The following is a 16073-nucleotide window of genomic DNA, read 5'->3' as shown; positions in this document are numbered from 1 at the left end:
TGACAAAAGTTATATACTATGAGCGACTAAAAGTGCCAAAATTAAATAAATAAATACGCCATTAAATAATTAATTAAAAGTGTCATTAATGAATTAAATGTGTCAATAATTAATTAAATATGTCATTAAATGTGAAATAATTAAACAAGTCATATAATTTAAAAAAAAAACATTTAATTATTTCAGTGCACATTTAATTATTTCATAGTTCGGTGTTACAGCGAACCATGAATTATTTCACATTTAATGACACATTTAATTAATTATTTAATGGCGTATTTATTTATTTAATTTTGGCACTTTTAGTCCTCCATAGTCCCCACCCCCACACACATCAACGTCACATCATATTGAAAGTGAAAGTAAAGTGAGGGCGAATGGAAATGCGGTCGTTGTTCTGCCGTCTCTCAACGACGAAATAATACAGACTCGAAGACAACTGTATACAGCTAACACAGTTGTATTATACTTACTAAATCGGAATTACTAGGGTAGTGGTTTATGAGTCTCCCGCAGGCTTCTGGACCGACTAAACTACGATTCGGATCACAGGCATTTCAGTGCGCTGAACAATATGGGTAGGCCCCTTGCCAGTTTCGACGATTGCTTCCATTTTTCTAAAGTCTGAAATTATGTTTGTCGCTTTAATTTCAGTTTGTAATTTCTTATAGATGTTGAGTGTGCACGTTTATCCGTATTTACAGGTTTACGGTTTTTGCAGTTGTGCCTTGTCGCTGCTCTTTGCTTACATCCGTCTAGCGCTGCGCCAGGTAGGTCGTTACGGTTTACACTACACCTTATTCTACCGATATACTGTTATTCTATGTGCTTTTGTGGTTTCGCTTTACTTTTACAGCACATTTTTTAAACAAAGCGTTAGTATAGTTTTCTAATATTATATACCTAATATATATATATATGCCTTTGAAGAGTTAACACTCAGCCAAATGTACAGATGAAAAACACAATTAATTATAAATATTTGATGACTTGTCATAGCATGTGTCACACAGATAACTAGTAAAGTCAAAGTTAGTGACAGCTTTGTTCCTGGGGTCTGTTTTAGTGAGGCAGAAGCAAATTACCTGATCCCATGTACTTGCACAGCTAAATTGAATCCATTATGCATAATATTTTAGCTACATGTGTCAGTTGTGAAAAAGTTCTATTAATAATGTTATTTGTATTCAACAAATAACATGTATAATGCATCCTCGTCTAGTACATCAACACCGGGAGCCTGATGGCTGAGCTTCAAAAGCCAAAATTCCTCCCCCAAACAGCATAACACTAATGTATGTTGTCTATTTTACAGTTTCTGGAGACTTCACAGTTTTGGTTGATGCCGTACCGATTTCAGTGCACCTAGGCCAAATGGCCATGTTATCCTGTAGACTGAACCCCCCCAAAACAGCAGAGGGTCTGGAGGTGCGGTGGTACCACAGTGACCAGTTTGATACCCCAGTCTTGCTGTACAGAGCAGGCAAGATCGAGGATGGAGCCCAGCCCGCTGCATACAAGGGTCGAGCATCGTTTGGCCAATGGAATGAGAAGTCTGGTGGGCTGAGGGCAGGTGATCTGACATTGGAGCTGGTAAATGTCACACTTGAGGATGCAGGAGAGTACACTTGTTACGTCACCAGTGATAAGGATTATCAAAGTGGCAGTGTCAGTCTCATTGTGACGGGTGAGTGTCCAAAGAGTAGAAAGATTAAATTACATTTTGCCCCTTGCATTTTTTCCATCTGCCTTTTTTCCCCATTTGATAGAAGAAGGAACTACTCCTCTCCTGTCAGCAATGTGGATTGGAAATGACCTGGTCAATGTGAGCTGTGAGTCTGATGGCTGGTATCCAAAGCCTAAGCTTCGATTATCAGATCGGAGCAAGGTTCTGACACCCAAAAGCGTGGTGTACAGCAATGACTCTGCTGGTCTTGTGTCCGTCCATAGCTGGCTTGTTGTTTCCAGCTCCTCAGAGATGTCATGCTTAGTAGGTTTAAACGACAATGAGGAGAAGAAAGCAATGTTGCATCTGGGAAGTAACATCCTACCACAAGAACAGGGTAAATAGATTTATGTTCGACCAAGTGTGTGCAACTTTGGCATTTAATTCAAATTTTTACATACAACACAATAAACATACAAATTCATGTGAACTTTTTTACTTCAGGATCTTCAAAGACTGGATGGGTGCTATTCTCTGTGACCTTGGTAGCACTGATAGTTGTACTTGGAGGAATGTACTTCAAATACAGAGGTAATTGTAGGACAGAATTAAGGCTTGAAAGTGGCCCAAAACATGTTGCTTGTAAATGTTTCTGTAAACTTGTTATGCACCCATCAAAAAAGTGAGGGCCAGAGCAATAAGGTCAACACAAGTGGTATGCATGTACTGTATATTACAACCACTTTGTGTATGCTGCCATTAATTGGTGCCCATCAGAGGCATCAATAATTACATTAATTTTACAGGCAATGTCAACTGTCCTCAAGTTTGAATTCAAATCTGTAAATGAATTGTTTTGTTTTTAAGGGAAGGGAAGCGATGAAGTAGATGGTGGTAAGTACCACACTTGTTCTTACTGAGCATTTCTATGACGTTCATCATCTGTTTAATTTGACATTCACACCAAGTCATCTACCCCCACCCCCAGAGAAACAGAAACTTCTACCATGTAAGACTGAGCTCATTCATTCAGTGAAAGCAATACACAATTTATACAATATGCCTTTTGGTACATGATCCATTTTGATTTGTTTGTTACAGGTACGACCAGACCATGGTCTCTACAAGAAGCCAAAAAGTATCATGGTAATTTACCTTTTTTTGTGTTATTTGTTTCTAGCCCACTTGTCTGATGTCAATCTAATCCTATATATGTGATTTCCAACAGTCGATGTTGCACTTGAGGGGGATAATACCTTTCTCAAGATAAAGAATGGTCTCCTCAGAGATAACATAGACTGTCATTTTCCTGATGGAGAAAAGGTCACCTGCCTCACATCTATCAAAGGATCTCCAGGCATCTCATCTGGAGAGCACTATTGGGAGGTTTCCTTATGTAAAGCAAAGACAGGTTTGAAGAAGTCTTGGTGGGTAGGTGTCACAAGTGCAAGTGACTTTCAAAGACAGGAGGTTTCGCCAACTCCATCCAATGGTTTCTGGTTTCTGTCTTCGAACGGAGCACATGTGTGCACGCTCAACACAGAACCAGTTGTTTCACTGCCAGCAGCACAGCCCCAGACTCTTGGTGTGTTTGTGGACTATGGCAGTGGAGAGCTTTCCTTTTACAATGTAGAAGACCACAGTCTAATTGCCAGTGTAGCAGCTGAATTTACAGGGGAAATCTTTCCATTTTTCAATCCTGGAAAAGGTGATAAAACCCCTATGGAGATATTAACGAGGAAAGATCAGTAACATCAGACCAGTAACACCTGAACCTTTACATCTCTTCACATTCAAGTTAACACCCAATAAAAATTGCAACAATTATCAACCAAGAATTAGTGTGGCCTCCAAACCACATTGATTGTATGAGTAAGTGGTTAATGTTAACATCTAAAAGAAGGGCATGGTATGTTACGGTCTGGACCGGCACATATGACGTGTGTTCTGGTTCTCACCAATGTCCAACAATTTGTAGAGCTATTGCATGGGAGTGGGAAAATATTACCCAGGCAACAATCAACAATTTGACCAATTCTATGAGAATGAGATGTGCTGCTCTGCATGAGGCAAATTGTCATCACACAAGAGTCATTCACTGATGTCATGGTATCTTCTTTTCTTGGGGGAACCTGTGACTAATGAATGCATATCTGTATCGCTTATCACATGAAATCCATATGTAAGAGCTAAATGAATCTATCTGTTGATTTACATTTATTACGTTTGAATCCAATAGCATCTTAAAATTTAAAAGTGTTGTGTTTATGTTTGTTCAGTATAGTTTGAAGCTTGTGTTCTTTGTAAAGTCATTGGTGCTCTCTCTGAAATATGTGTGGCTGCCGTTTGTCTGTTTAGAAATATGCTGTTTTTATTCATCAATAAAATTTAATCAATATCTTGTGTTGATTTCACATGAAGTGTGATATTTTTTAATAGTGCATACAATCAATGCAGAATTATCTATATTTTTGTTGTATAATTTCTGTTCACAATGTAAAACTCACCTCAGCTTCAGAAAACACAGAAAAATGTCATACACTTTAATAAGTACAGGTAGTATCTACAATATGTACACCATAACACAATACTAACTTTGTACTCACTACTGTCTGTATACTTTTCATTGATTAGTAAGTATTTACATTGTGAAGACCATATGTCGATTCTGAAATAAATTTTTAAAAAGTTCTGATACAATAAATTCAAGTAGGCGTTCCTTGATACATACTAGTCTGAATATGATCATGGTAAAGAGGTATGCATGAAACACTTCACAGGTGCATCATGGTCCAGGACTTTTTTTTTTTTTTTAAGAATACATTTCAATACACTTGTTATTTATGACAACCATGGTTTGGAGGCACAATGCCTCGCAATTATCAATATCAAACACAAACTATACAGATTTATACATGTCTTAGTCCATGCAGTCCTACTATTGGACCTCACGGGTGGGAACCATTGGTTTCTTCTTCCAAAGCTTTACACATTCATGTTTGGTCATCAGCAACACTAGATCTAAGAGTGCTCACTGTGGTCGCCCAGTGATCTTAAAGCGCACATTGGGGTTTCCTGGATCTGCATCAGTCCAAGACCATTGTCATTTCTTTTATCTATATTTCACCTGTTACACTCCACTGCCAACTTTCTAATAAAAGGCCAAATGCCATTGAAATATTGTTTTACAAGCATTCACTGTGTCTGAACTCATACTTACACTTAAATGTACATCATGGTCAACCACTTCGAAATATGTGAAAAATGGGAATGAGCATATTAAAACACTACAGACAAATGTTCCTCAACTGGTGCGACATGCCTGTTTTCCCAGTTTAATTTAGTTCTACATCACTGAATCCCTAAAGCGTGACAGGATGCCTGATTTCGGGTACTCAAAGGAAATTCTTAATTACAGTAAGTAAAAAACGAGGCTACGCTCCACCCCAACAACAAATTTTCTCTTCAGTGTCATTGGTGGATTATGAAACATGGCGAGTCTTCAGCCACCTTTTCCTTGCTCTCACTTAGCAGACTGAGCCTGCACTTTCTCTCCTTCCCTGCTTCTTCAGCAGTTGGATGCGATTGTGGACATAAAACTTGATAGCCCTCCAGTCTCGCTGATTGCTTACCAGCAGAGGGCAAAGTTCTAAGCAGCGTTCACAGTCGGCCTTTGCAGGGACGCGTAGTTCCATGAGGTTTCTCTTTAGGTGAGTCTCCACCGCTACACGTTCCGCCTCTGACCAAGGACGCTTCAGCACACCACGCTTCCCTGTGCAACACAATGGCAGGTTTTGTCATAATGTCACAGACGGATGTTAGATGTACAATATTTGACCCTGGGAACCTGATTCTAAAGCTCACCAGAGGCATGTAAAAACCTAACCAACACACCATTGTTCATTAGCTCCGTAAGCCAGATAATTGTTGTGGTTACCTGACTTAGGTGGAATACATCTCCTTTTATGGACACTGGCTGGCGGAGGACTGACTGGTGTAGCGGATGCCCTCTTCTTCCGTGGGGGTCGGCCCGGTCCTTTTTTCTTCATCACCACTTCAGCCTTTTCTTTAGATCCCTCTTTTTCCTCCTCTGCCTCTGAATCCTCAGAAAAGGATTCTCCTGAATTCCCAGACATCACTGTAAGACAGATGTAAATCAGGGGAAAATGCCGGGGTGCAGCAATCATAAATTGCATCATGGATTTTAAACATTAGTTTAAATAATAGTTTACTTAATATACACTTCCCATAGGCTACCTCAGATACTGCATGCTTATCCTAAACATCAAAGCACCCTATCTTCGTTTCACTGCAGAATTTGCACTGATTCGCACATAAATTGCAGAAATGAAACACTTGTTAATAGCTAGAGCATTAACTACTGAAGCAAAAATCCAATTTACCATCCAACTCAAGACAGATGTGCTGCAGGCTCATCCCTCTAAAAAGCACACCTTCCCTTTCTCCAAAAAGAACAACACGACCCACACGACCCATCAGTGCTGGATCCCGGACAATAGTGGAGCAGTTCTGGGTCACGTGGTACTCTCGCTCGAGGAAGTCCTCTAGCTTTTTGGTAGCACCGCTCTGGCCTTCACCTTCCTCTAACAGTAGCAACTGTGTAAGGATGGCCACCTGTCGCCGCACCCGAGTTGTTGTCAATGCTCCGGGGTTCTTGGCCCCACTGGCCCGTGCCAGGTTTCTAAGAAGGTCAGTGCCCCGAAGTGGGGTAGCGGGGGAGTGATATGGCCGAGAAAAGACATAAGGGCTCTCTGGGTCCACACCCACATTGGGGCTGGTCTGAAGGAGTAAGTCCAGGCAGGACTCGCAGTGTGGGGGGAGAATAAGTGGCTGGATGCGTCCACGCTTTCCCAAAACACCAGCCCGTGGAAGGTGACAGAGAACTTGGCGCTCAAATGGGGACAAGAGGGCCTCCATGCCAGAGGGAGGGGTGGTAATGGCGGTTCCCTGGGGGGTGGTACGGTTCCGGTAGTCCTGGATAGTGAGCTTAGCCACCTCACATTCACGATGGCGATTGTAAAGGATGAGCAAGGAGAGGCTGGAGTGGCAGAGCAGTCGCCATGCCTCAGCAGAAAGAGGGGAACGGGTTAAAGAAAGAAAGGAAGAGTGCTGCTGGTGGCGGAGGTAGAGAACCAGACAGGAGAGGGAGGAGAGAAGTGGAGACATGTGATGTCTTTGTGAGCTGGAAAGAGAGAAGAGTAATGCCTTTAAAATAGAACTTAACACAATCTGGCATTCACCATCGCAACACATCACAATTAAATATGTAATTGATAAAAATACAACAAAACTCTTTTCAATGCAAAATAACAATTATCAGGCCACACCTTACAATATCTCCATTCTTCTCCTCTGGAATGTCATCTTCCCCTTCTGCACTCAGCTCTAGATCCTCATCTGGATCTATGTCTGGTTCTGGAGTAGGAGGAGGAACCAACTCCTCCTGACTTCTCGAGCATTCCTCCACCTTCTGCTGCACTTCCTGCTTCTCTTTCTTCATCCTTCGACCCCTCCGGGGAGTGGGCGGGGGAGGTGGTGACGGACTCTTCACCCGTGGCACTATCTGAGGTGTGGCACGTTTAGAAGTGGGCGGTGTTAAGCTGGGCCCCTTCTTGGTGGCAGGTGCCTGAGCTGAAGAGGGCGGTGACAACGAGAGTGAGAATGAGACACTGCCTGTACTTGACCGAGTAGCCGGTGCTTCCCTCTCTCTGGAGAAGAGGGGTGGTGGGGCAGGATTGGAGGCAGATGGCTGGGGGACAGCGAAGGAGTGGCTTTGCGTAGCAGAGGTTGAGGATGGCGGAGGGTGCGGGTGTGAGGAACTGCCGTTTGAAGGGCTGTTTGTGTGGAGGTGTGCCAACTCCATGGCAGTTCTGACATCTGGTTGGTTGGCATGGTGCTTCTCCAGATGGCGTGCCAGAGACCGATAGTGGCGGCCACAGTATGGGCAATGCTGTCGTCGGCTTACGGTGGCCCCACTGGAACTGCCAATGTTTATGTTAATATTATTGTTGATGTTGGTAGTTGGGGGTGCCAGTGCACTGACTGGGGGCTGGGACTGGGATCTGGTTGGTGTCGCAACAGGTGCTGGCCGGGCAAAAGACGAGCAGGGGCGTCCAGGTCCTCTAGGTGAAGCTGCCGTGCTCTTTTTCTTTGAAGTTACTGTTGTGGCAATCTTGCGCTTCTTGCGACGACGAAGCATTCGACCCCTTATCTCCTCCATTTCTTCTTCCTCATCCTCATCGTCATCGTCGTCATCTTCCTCTTCTTCATCCTCCTCACGGTCCGAGTCGCTGGGCTCAGAGTGGGTAAGTGGCGAGGATGAGGGTGATAATGACCAGGAAGGGGTAAGGTAATCAGAGACAGAGAGAGACAGTGGGTGAGGACCAGCTTCCTCCTCCTGAGAGAAGAAAACAGAGAAAATAATCCCGTTAGGGTGGTCTTTTAATTATATTTCAAGTTAACATCCCTTGTGCAAATACAATCCAAAACATTCTATGATGTGACAAATTTCCCATCACCATGGCATTCTCGCCCCAGTCTGTCAGACTGTAGTCCACTGTGATCTCTTCCCCTTTAGCGATGTCACGGATCGCTATGACAACCAATCGCACCTGGGTCCCACAGTGGACCTCTCGAATGCGACAGTTGGGTGGGGGGTGAAAGAGCACAGGACCTCTGACACCGCTGGCTCCCTCTTCACCCAGCTCTGGCACGCTAGGAAAACATAAATTGACCATTAGTGATATGGATTCCTTGCCTGACTGGGAATTGCAGATAAGTAAGGCCCAGCAAAGATTACATGTCAGGGGTCCTCCTTACCAGAGCTGAGCAGGATCAGGCAGGTAGTAGGGACTGCCAGGAGGAGGGAGGCGGTCTTCTGCACCCTCTGGGTACTGTCCATCACCTAGGGAAACAGCGGAATGTTATATCTAATACATACAAACTTTTTTACCCTTCTAATCTGTTGATCATCACAAAAGCTGGCAGCTAACAAAATGCAAATGTATATTAGCCGATGTTCACCCCTCACAAGCATCCCAAACTGCCTGTCAGAAAAAGACACTGCCTGTCAGAAAAAGACATATTTTAGCAGCCGGTTGGGAATTGACACAATTCATTTTCTAAAATCCGGTCTATGATTGTTCAAGTAGGAACAAGGATTTTAATTTATGAATTAATCATTGCTGCAGTGTTAATTCCATATAGTACTCTCAAAGACACTGTAGCAGGTTCCTTTTTGCCTTTGATGTTTTGTTTGTACTTTGTAGACTGTGTAAAACTACATATTCAGCAGAGCCATAGTTTCTGTTGGGCTTGTTTTGAATTTTCAATCAACTTTTATTTTATTTAAATGCCACCTTCCATCATCTGGCGCCAATGGAGAAATCTCCAATCACAAAGAATTGCGTATTAACATTTGCCACCATCAACAGACCAATTGTTAAATTATGCTCAATTTCTAAGGAATAAAATGAAGTCCTTACAGTTGTTTTCCAGAGCATCAAAGTGGTTACAAACACCAAGAGCAAATAGTTGTGTGTGTGTGTGTGTGTGTGTGTGTGTGCGTGTGTGTGTGTGTACACATATACCAGGACTGTAGCTGTGTTCAGACATGCTCTCTTCCTCCTCATCTTCTGTTACATATGCTCTGTCACACACCTTTACAGGTGTTCCTTTCCTTTTTCTCCCACACACACGCCTGAAAAAACAAAATCAAGGTTTCATATGTTTATATAAATAGTTGTCCTTATAAATGTTATGGCCAACAGAAATAAAGCAAGCATTCAATTCCTGCAGCCAAGGCATTTATTCAGTTTGTTCACAGAATGTTTATTCTTTTGAATAAGGTCAACAAATCTTTTCAATCAAGAAGCTGTAAACCATTCAACTATTGCTGATGGCAGCAATGGTGTGGGTAAGGTATGCATTTCCCCTTTAAAATTTGGTGCCATTTGTTACTTTGTTATGTTGCCATATTTACCAGGTATTCGTGTTGAGTTGGTCATTGATCACTGGTTAATGTTAACATAAACTAGAATAGCTAAAAAAAAGATCAACTGAAAGGTTTGGTTAATTGTGTTGGCAGTTTGCATTTGTTTATTCAGGAAAATTACAGATATGTGTTGCCAGTATGTTTCAAATTATCCTGATCAAATATTTAAGTGATACATTATCACTCATACTGAAAGCTGACAACCTTTTTCGATCTATTTGAATTCAGGGTACCATCTGAATTTTGGTCTCTGGGGGCTAGACTATTTCAATTTGGGAGAACATTTAGACTCAGTCATGCCTTCAGTTATGTACCTCCCTTAGACTGAGCCCTCAACACAGCTCACATGGATTGGCTATACTGCAGAGATTTTCAACCCAGGCAGTACCACAGCCCTGGTTTTCTATACTAGCAGTAAATTGCATTCATTCAACCTGTAATCTAGGTGCATATAGGTGACACAACGTAGTGATAATCAAGGGCTAGGACTTAGCAACCATAATGTACAATAATCAGGTAGTGAAACGGCAAACATTTATCTTATTGTAAGGTTATATCAGTTATCAAAATACTGGAAATGGACCCGCCCCTTCATTCTATCACGTCAGACTTTCTAATGCATTTTTAGAAGACTGTTTAGCATAACAAAGCAGCCCTCATTCTTTCAATCTTGCGATGGGCCACTGTGATCGGATGCATGTTATTGATTGTCAGCAACTTTGTTTACTTATAAGAAGTAATGAGAAATTGACCAACAGCAACCGTGTTAAGACTATAACAACGCTGACGCGGATGCTTTGCTAAAATGGTGTTCGGGGATATGGAAACGAGGATATCACACATCTGACTGATCCATAAGTGGATGACCGGAAGAGATGCCAAATCAGTGGCTAGCTCGGTTAAATGTGATGATTGCATGCAAACATTAAGCTTGCAAAAAACCATTGCTAGCCAGTTAGCATTCCGTGGCTAACACTAGGGTAGCAGAAAGACTTGTACCCTGTCAAAAAATAAAAGAAATAACAGGCGCTAAACAGCGAAATGAGACGGTAACAGGAAGATGCAAGCTCACAGCATAGAGCGACTACAGACCGAAAAATCAAGTCCCCTGCTCCGTTTTGTGCACCATAACGGCAAAATCATGCACGCCGATAAAGGCTTGTAACTAAACAAACGTGCACGCTCGCGGCGCGTGCGTCACTGGGCTCGGTGTTGTCTTTAAATGTCCGGTAAGAGCGCCGAGCAGAGCGACAGGCACGGGCTCATCCTACTCACCCCCGTGGCGGCTGCGGTTTGCTCCCATCCCCGTCGCTGTCGAGGGTCGGTGGCTCCCGGTAGTCAAAAGGCGACCGAACGTTCTCCGCCATTAGGACTCCCTTCCCTACCTCTCGCGCTCCCGTAGACGCCACAACGCGCATGCGCATAACATCCTGGGGGGGGGGTTCTAATGGTGAAATGGGGTGCAGAGAGAAAATACAGACCTAAATCCCAATTATTATGTACTATTTTTAATATATTGAACCTTCGAAAATAATCGATTTAACTGTTTGATATTTCTCATCTTTAATGCAATCACGTGATAGTGCACCATATCACAGCTTTACATTCAAGCTGTCCTCTTTCTGCCTGTAGTGAATCCAATACAGGCACAATGTGAAGACAGTCAGTCAGTCAAAGCTTAAATACATCAAGAAAACCACCACACCAGCAGTTCTGGAAGTCATGGCTCATTAAGTTAGTGTACACTGTATAAGGCATTACACATAACAGTGAGGGAGTTTGGTGCAGAGTGTTTGATCATTTTAGCTACAGGCAATACAATCCTAGTGTAAAATATTAGTGTAACAGTCCACCATTGTGAACAATATAGCAGCACATTCCAAACATACAGTATAACATGAGGAGAACTTTCACGGCTAGCAGCAAACCTGACTGGTTGATCACACATTGTGCTAAACCACAAACAATACAAACATAAAATCTGTACATGAGAACATGAAATGTAGTGGAATCATTTAGCTAGGACATGATGACGACATGATATATTAAAAGCTACATGACTAATCAACTTCACAAATATGGCTACTATACAATATAGTTAATTTCTTTTTGGAGTTATTAAGCCTATATGGTATCATCAAGAAGTAAATTTGCTTGATTAAAAATAAATTACAGGCTGTATAAAACCAACACATTTTCTGGGAAATCTTTCTTTGCTGCTGTACAAAGGAAACCAACCTTGTTAGAGCGACTCATAGTTTGCACTGTTTTTGTCAAAATAACGAGCTACTGTGGCAAACTAGGTCATTTTAGCACTTGCTGTGGAAATACCACGCCTGGGGAAAGCTGTCCAGTAGAGTGTTAAAGGGGATTAGTTGTGATTTTAGTAAAGCACTACATCTGTAACCTCTAGTGTTTCTCTATATTCACACCTATGAATATTACATTTCTATAACATTACAGTAAAAGCTGGCTGTTGAGATTGACTCAGTTCATAGATGATATTGTTGTGTTATTTCCCAAAAAATTAGATTTCTTCCATTGCTTCCTTCTCCGTGTGTAAAACATGCAGAGTCTGAGCAGCATGGTCAGCCCAGTGGATAAGCTCCAGCAGAACTCGATAGGTCCACATTTTGATCGCGAAAGACCCAACAGCACCATCAATTTCCTACACAGAGGAGAGGATACAAATGCTCAGTGACTCTAATGATCAATACATATGGGGGAATAAGACATTAAGAAAGAGAGAGAGAGAGAGAGAGAGAGAGAGAGAGAGAGCGAGAGAGATTCTTTTTACAAACAAAATAATGATGTTGATAAAGTATGGTCATGGAAGGAAATATATTTTGTGATTTTCAGGAAATTACATTTAAACTAGGTCACTGACACACGTTTTTGCCATTTCTTCAACAGCACAAAGATAGAAGATACATGGAACGTATTCCTCTGGATTCACAAATAAACTTGTGTTTTGCTATACCGACGGTAATGCCTCATAAAATCTCATTTCTTTGGGTATCATTTCTACTTACAATGCCCTGCATGGATATCTCCAGAGCATTCCCTCAGCTACTTCACATTAAGCTGTGAACTGATGTAAGAAAGAATTTAATATAGGATCAAAATACATGAAAAAAATACAGGCATTTCAGGGCAAAACGCATAGGAAAACACTAACACACAACATGTTAGTATCTCATTAAACTTACAACTTCATGTAGAGTAGATTTTATAATCTTTTCCGAATGTTCCATGGAATGTATTCCCTGGATCCATAAGGCCCTTTCAAATGCAGAGGCCTGTTGCTCAGTGAATGCCAAACATTTCCAGAATGCTACAACTTACAAAAGAAACAATGTCAGTGACCTAGTTCAGGCAGAAATTCCCCTAAAAATCCTTTTGTAAATTCTTGTGTCAACAGGTTAAGGCTAATTCCTAAGTCATTGCATAGACTTACTTGCCAAGACTCCTAATAAAGTAGTATTTATGATGATGTGGACATTAACACAGTACATAAGTACAGAAATATCTTTTCAACTATTGGGACATACTGCATATATGCATTCATTAATTAATAATAGGAATAAAAGGGGTTAATTCTACCCTAAATTAACCTGAATTACTTTGTTGTGCTATTTAATGTTAAATATCCATGATGATGTTAGACCGTTACCTTGTTATGACAATGGCAAAATGTGTTTAGGTTTTAGATATTGGTGAGAAATGTGCTGTGTTACGTATTCTATACCTCATTACACTGGTCATCTGGGGTGACTTCTACAATCACGTCTTTGGTCTCCACAAGAACTTTGGTACTGGTGAGTAAATGCTCGAGCCTGAATCGCACATTCTTCCTCATGGATTCATAGTCTCCTTCCAGTTCACCCATCTCCTCTTCTTCTTTCAGTATGACACAATGGAGCAGGCCCAGGCACTGGCGCAGAGCTGAATGCAGCAGCTGCACCTGCTCCTCTGTGCTCGGCTCCTGTGAGCCTGGAGAGAGCGACACGATGCGGCCACCTTCTTGGGTGTGGTCTGACAAGAAGCCTTCCCTCTCAATCTGAAAAGTGTGAGACCAAAGACGCAGACATCAAGCTTGGGCAAGGGAACAAACTGACATAAAAAAAAAGCTCATCGATGAGGAACTGTATGTCAGAGTGAAATCCTGGCACCACTGGATTTGCACTTCTACTCTTAATTTGACTTTAGATGGATTACGGATAATACCATAACAGAGTATGTGACAAGCATACCGACCATATTAAGATATCCTCAAAGGAAGATGAGGCACAGATGCATGACAGCAGAACAAAAATCCAATACACTCTATCCGTTAAGATGAGAACCAGGGGAATGGATGGTGGGAGGGGTTGGAGTGGGGATGGTGGGTTCTTTTAGTAAGATTACACAATGCACCACGGGTCACTCATTGATTTAACAGCACACAAGAGCACGCTCAAGTATGCAAAGTGCTTCCAATGCGAAAGTCAAGTCTATAATTCAAAGTGGACAGGTAGCTAGCTGCCTCTGGCCAAACACATGCTCGCGAAGCCACAAGTAACGGGAAGGGGAGTGTGTCACATCGCCTGACAAATACGATAACACCGAGTGTAAACTGATAACTCACGTAAAGCTTGAGTAGATGAGTACATTCGTGGTGCAATAACCGGGCAAGAGCCACCGCTCTCTCGGTCCGTGACCGGCCAGGAACCGGGGTGTCCAGCACGGTTATCTGCCGCTCCTCCTGCCCTGCCATTAGCTCTCCTCTTATAGGTGGGTTAGCAACGACTAAATAATCTCCCAACAATGTCAATGCTGGCGCAGTACGAACGTATTTACGTTCCTTTGACGGAGAGTTGTAATAAATCCGCGATTTCCACACAAACCAGCGATTCCTGTGCCTTGTCAATGAAGTGTGTTTATGTCGGCGTTCATGTCGGCATGCCCGGAACGTGAGGGGATTTAATTGGTTCCGCAAACCACGGGGGCGTTTTTAGGGGGGGGGGGGGGGGCGACGCACAGGAGAGCTTTATTCTCCCGAAACGTCACCCATCCTCCCACAAATGATAGAAGCCGCTAGTGAAGGACCCATGTTGAGACCAAATGAAAATGTATTAAGCCATTCTTTAAAGGGATGTATCCAAAATAGCACTTATTTTGATTTTGCATTTATTACGTACACCTTTCCTGGTATATTAAGATCATCAAGGTCATCGTATGAAGGCACAGCCGTAACATCAGTGAAGAGGGTCATTTGCAAATAGATTACCACAATTTATAACGTCGAGTTTTATTCTGCATTCATAATCAAACTTTATTTTCTATTTTGATTAATTAGTTTGTTTTCCTTCCTACAGATTTTATTCACATTAATCCTACATCAATTTGATAGATTTTTTGGGAAAATCGCAATTAAAAATAAACACGATTTACTATCTAATAACAAATACAGATAAGTGGTGAATTTTTAAATTGCTGGAAAAAAAAAAAAGATTTGAAATCTGATTTAATCAAATGTTGACGATTATACTGTTGCCTAATCCTCACAAAACTAGGGCCTACAGTTTGAGTGAAAAAAAAATAATTAAAATAATAATACTACTACTACCCTTTACTTGTTTAGCACATTTCATACAATGAATGCAGGTAAACGTGCAGTTACATTTTAAAGATTAAAAACAAAAACATTACATTTTAACAGAGGCAGGCGAGAAAGGGGGAGAACATGTATAGCAATAAAATAAATGGACTAAAAACATTAAATTAAAAATCTGAATAAAAGCTTACTGACAAGAAGTTTATTATTCTAAACATGAGAGCAACATTTCATAATGAAAGCAAAAATCTAATCACAGAGAAATCTAAAAAACAAAACATTCTCCTAGAAGCATTATGGATTATAAGACTTCCTGGGTCCTCTTCCATGGAGCCCATATAACTGATCGTGCATCAAGAAATTCTTGTGCCGTGATCTTGTTCAATCCTAACCATTCTGTTAAATTTTTGGTCAGTCTAGCAACCTCTTGTAACCACATCCAGGGACATTGGCTACCTTACATTTCCTGGTAATATCAACAACTGTGTTCACAGGAACATCTAGCTGCCTGGAGATGTTCTTGCAGCCTTTACCTTCACCATTATCTCTCCTGAAAACTTCTTTTCTTAACTTGTCCTTGTTCAATGTCACAAGTTGCTGTGACGCCAAACAGCACAGGAAGAACCTTTCTTCATTTAAGTAGGCTGAATGACTGATTATAAGATTAAAGCCAGGTGTAACACTAATTAAAGAAAGTCTGCTTAAAATATCACTACGATCGTATTACTTATTATCTCTTCGAAGGGGCATCAATAATTTTGTCCAGGCTATGTTCATGGTCATCTATTTTATTTAAA

At 41.6% G+C, this 16073-nt stretch overlaps 2 protein-coding genes across 3 annotated transcripts; one reads left to right on the top strand and one right to left on the bottom strand.

The window, feature by feature from the left end:
- The first annotated feature begins 351 nt into the window (after positions 1 to 351).
- On the top strand, positions 352 to 4082 carry LOC142993111 (butyrophilin subfamily 1 member A1-like). Of its 2 annotated transcripts, none has more exons than XM_076143748.1 (9): positions 352 to 578; positions 722 to 770; positions 1316 to 1687; positions 1770 to 2063; positions 2171 to 2257; positions 2534 to 2560; positions 2655 to 2675; positions 2768 to 2812; positions 2895 to 4082. In XM_076143748.1, exons 3-9 carry the CDS (start codon positions 1375 to 1377, stop codon positions 3416 to 3418), a joined length of 1311 nt encoding a protein of 436 aa, XP_075999863.1. In that variant the 5' UTR covers positions 352 to 578; positions 722 to 770; positions 1316 to 1374; the 3' UTR covers positions 3419 to 4082. The 2 variants fall into 2 exon arrangements, with proteins under 2 accessions (XP_075999863.1, XP_075999862.1); XM_076143747.1 differs by having other exon boundaries at positions 705 to 770.
- A 114-nt stretch (positions 4083 to 4196) lies between these two features.
- On the bottom strand, positions 4197 to 11081 carry LOC142993110 (uncharacterized). The gene is made up of 8 exons (XM_076143746.1): positions 10956 to 11081; positions 9277 to 9386; positions 8507 to 8591; positions 8206 to 8401; positions 7015 to 8084; positions 6070 to 6869; positions 5604 to 5804; positions 4197 to 5438 (listed from the first exon to the last, which is right to left on the bottom strand). Exons 1-8 carry the CDS (start codon positions 11045 to 11047, stop codon positions 5194 to 5196), a joined length of 2799 nt encoding a protein of 932 aa, XP_075999861.1. The 5' UTR covers positions 11048 to 11081; the 3' UTR covers positions 4197 to 5193.
- Between the last annotated feature and the right edge of the window lie 4992 nt (positions 11082 to 16073).

This window comes from Genypterus blacodes, unplaced genomic scaffold (genome assembly GCF_046128005.1).
Source record: "Genypterus blacodes isolate CSIRO-AG114 ecotype Tasmania unplaced genomic scaffold, CSIRO-AGI_Gbla_v1 ptg000027l_1, whole genome shotgun sequence".
NCBI classification, from domain to species: Eukaryota; Metazoa; Chordata; class Actinopteri; order Ophidiiformes; family Ophidiidae; genus Genypterus; species Genypterus blacodes.
The sequence above is the reverse complement of the archived record's forward strand: the minus strand, read 5'-3'. Positions and strand labels throughout refer to the sequence as shown.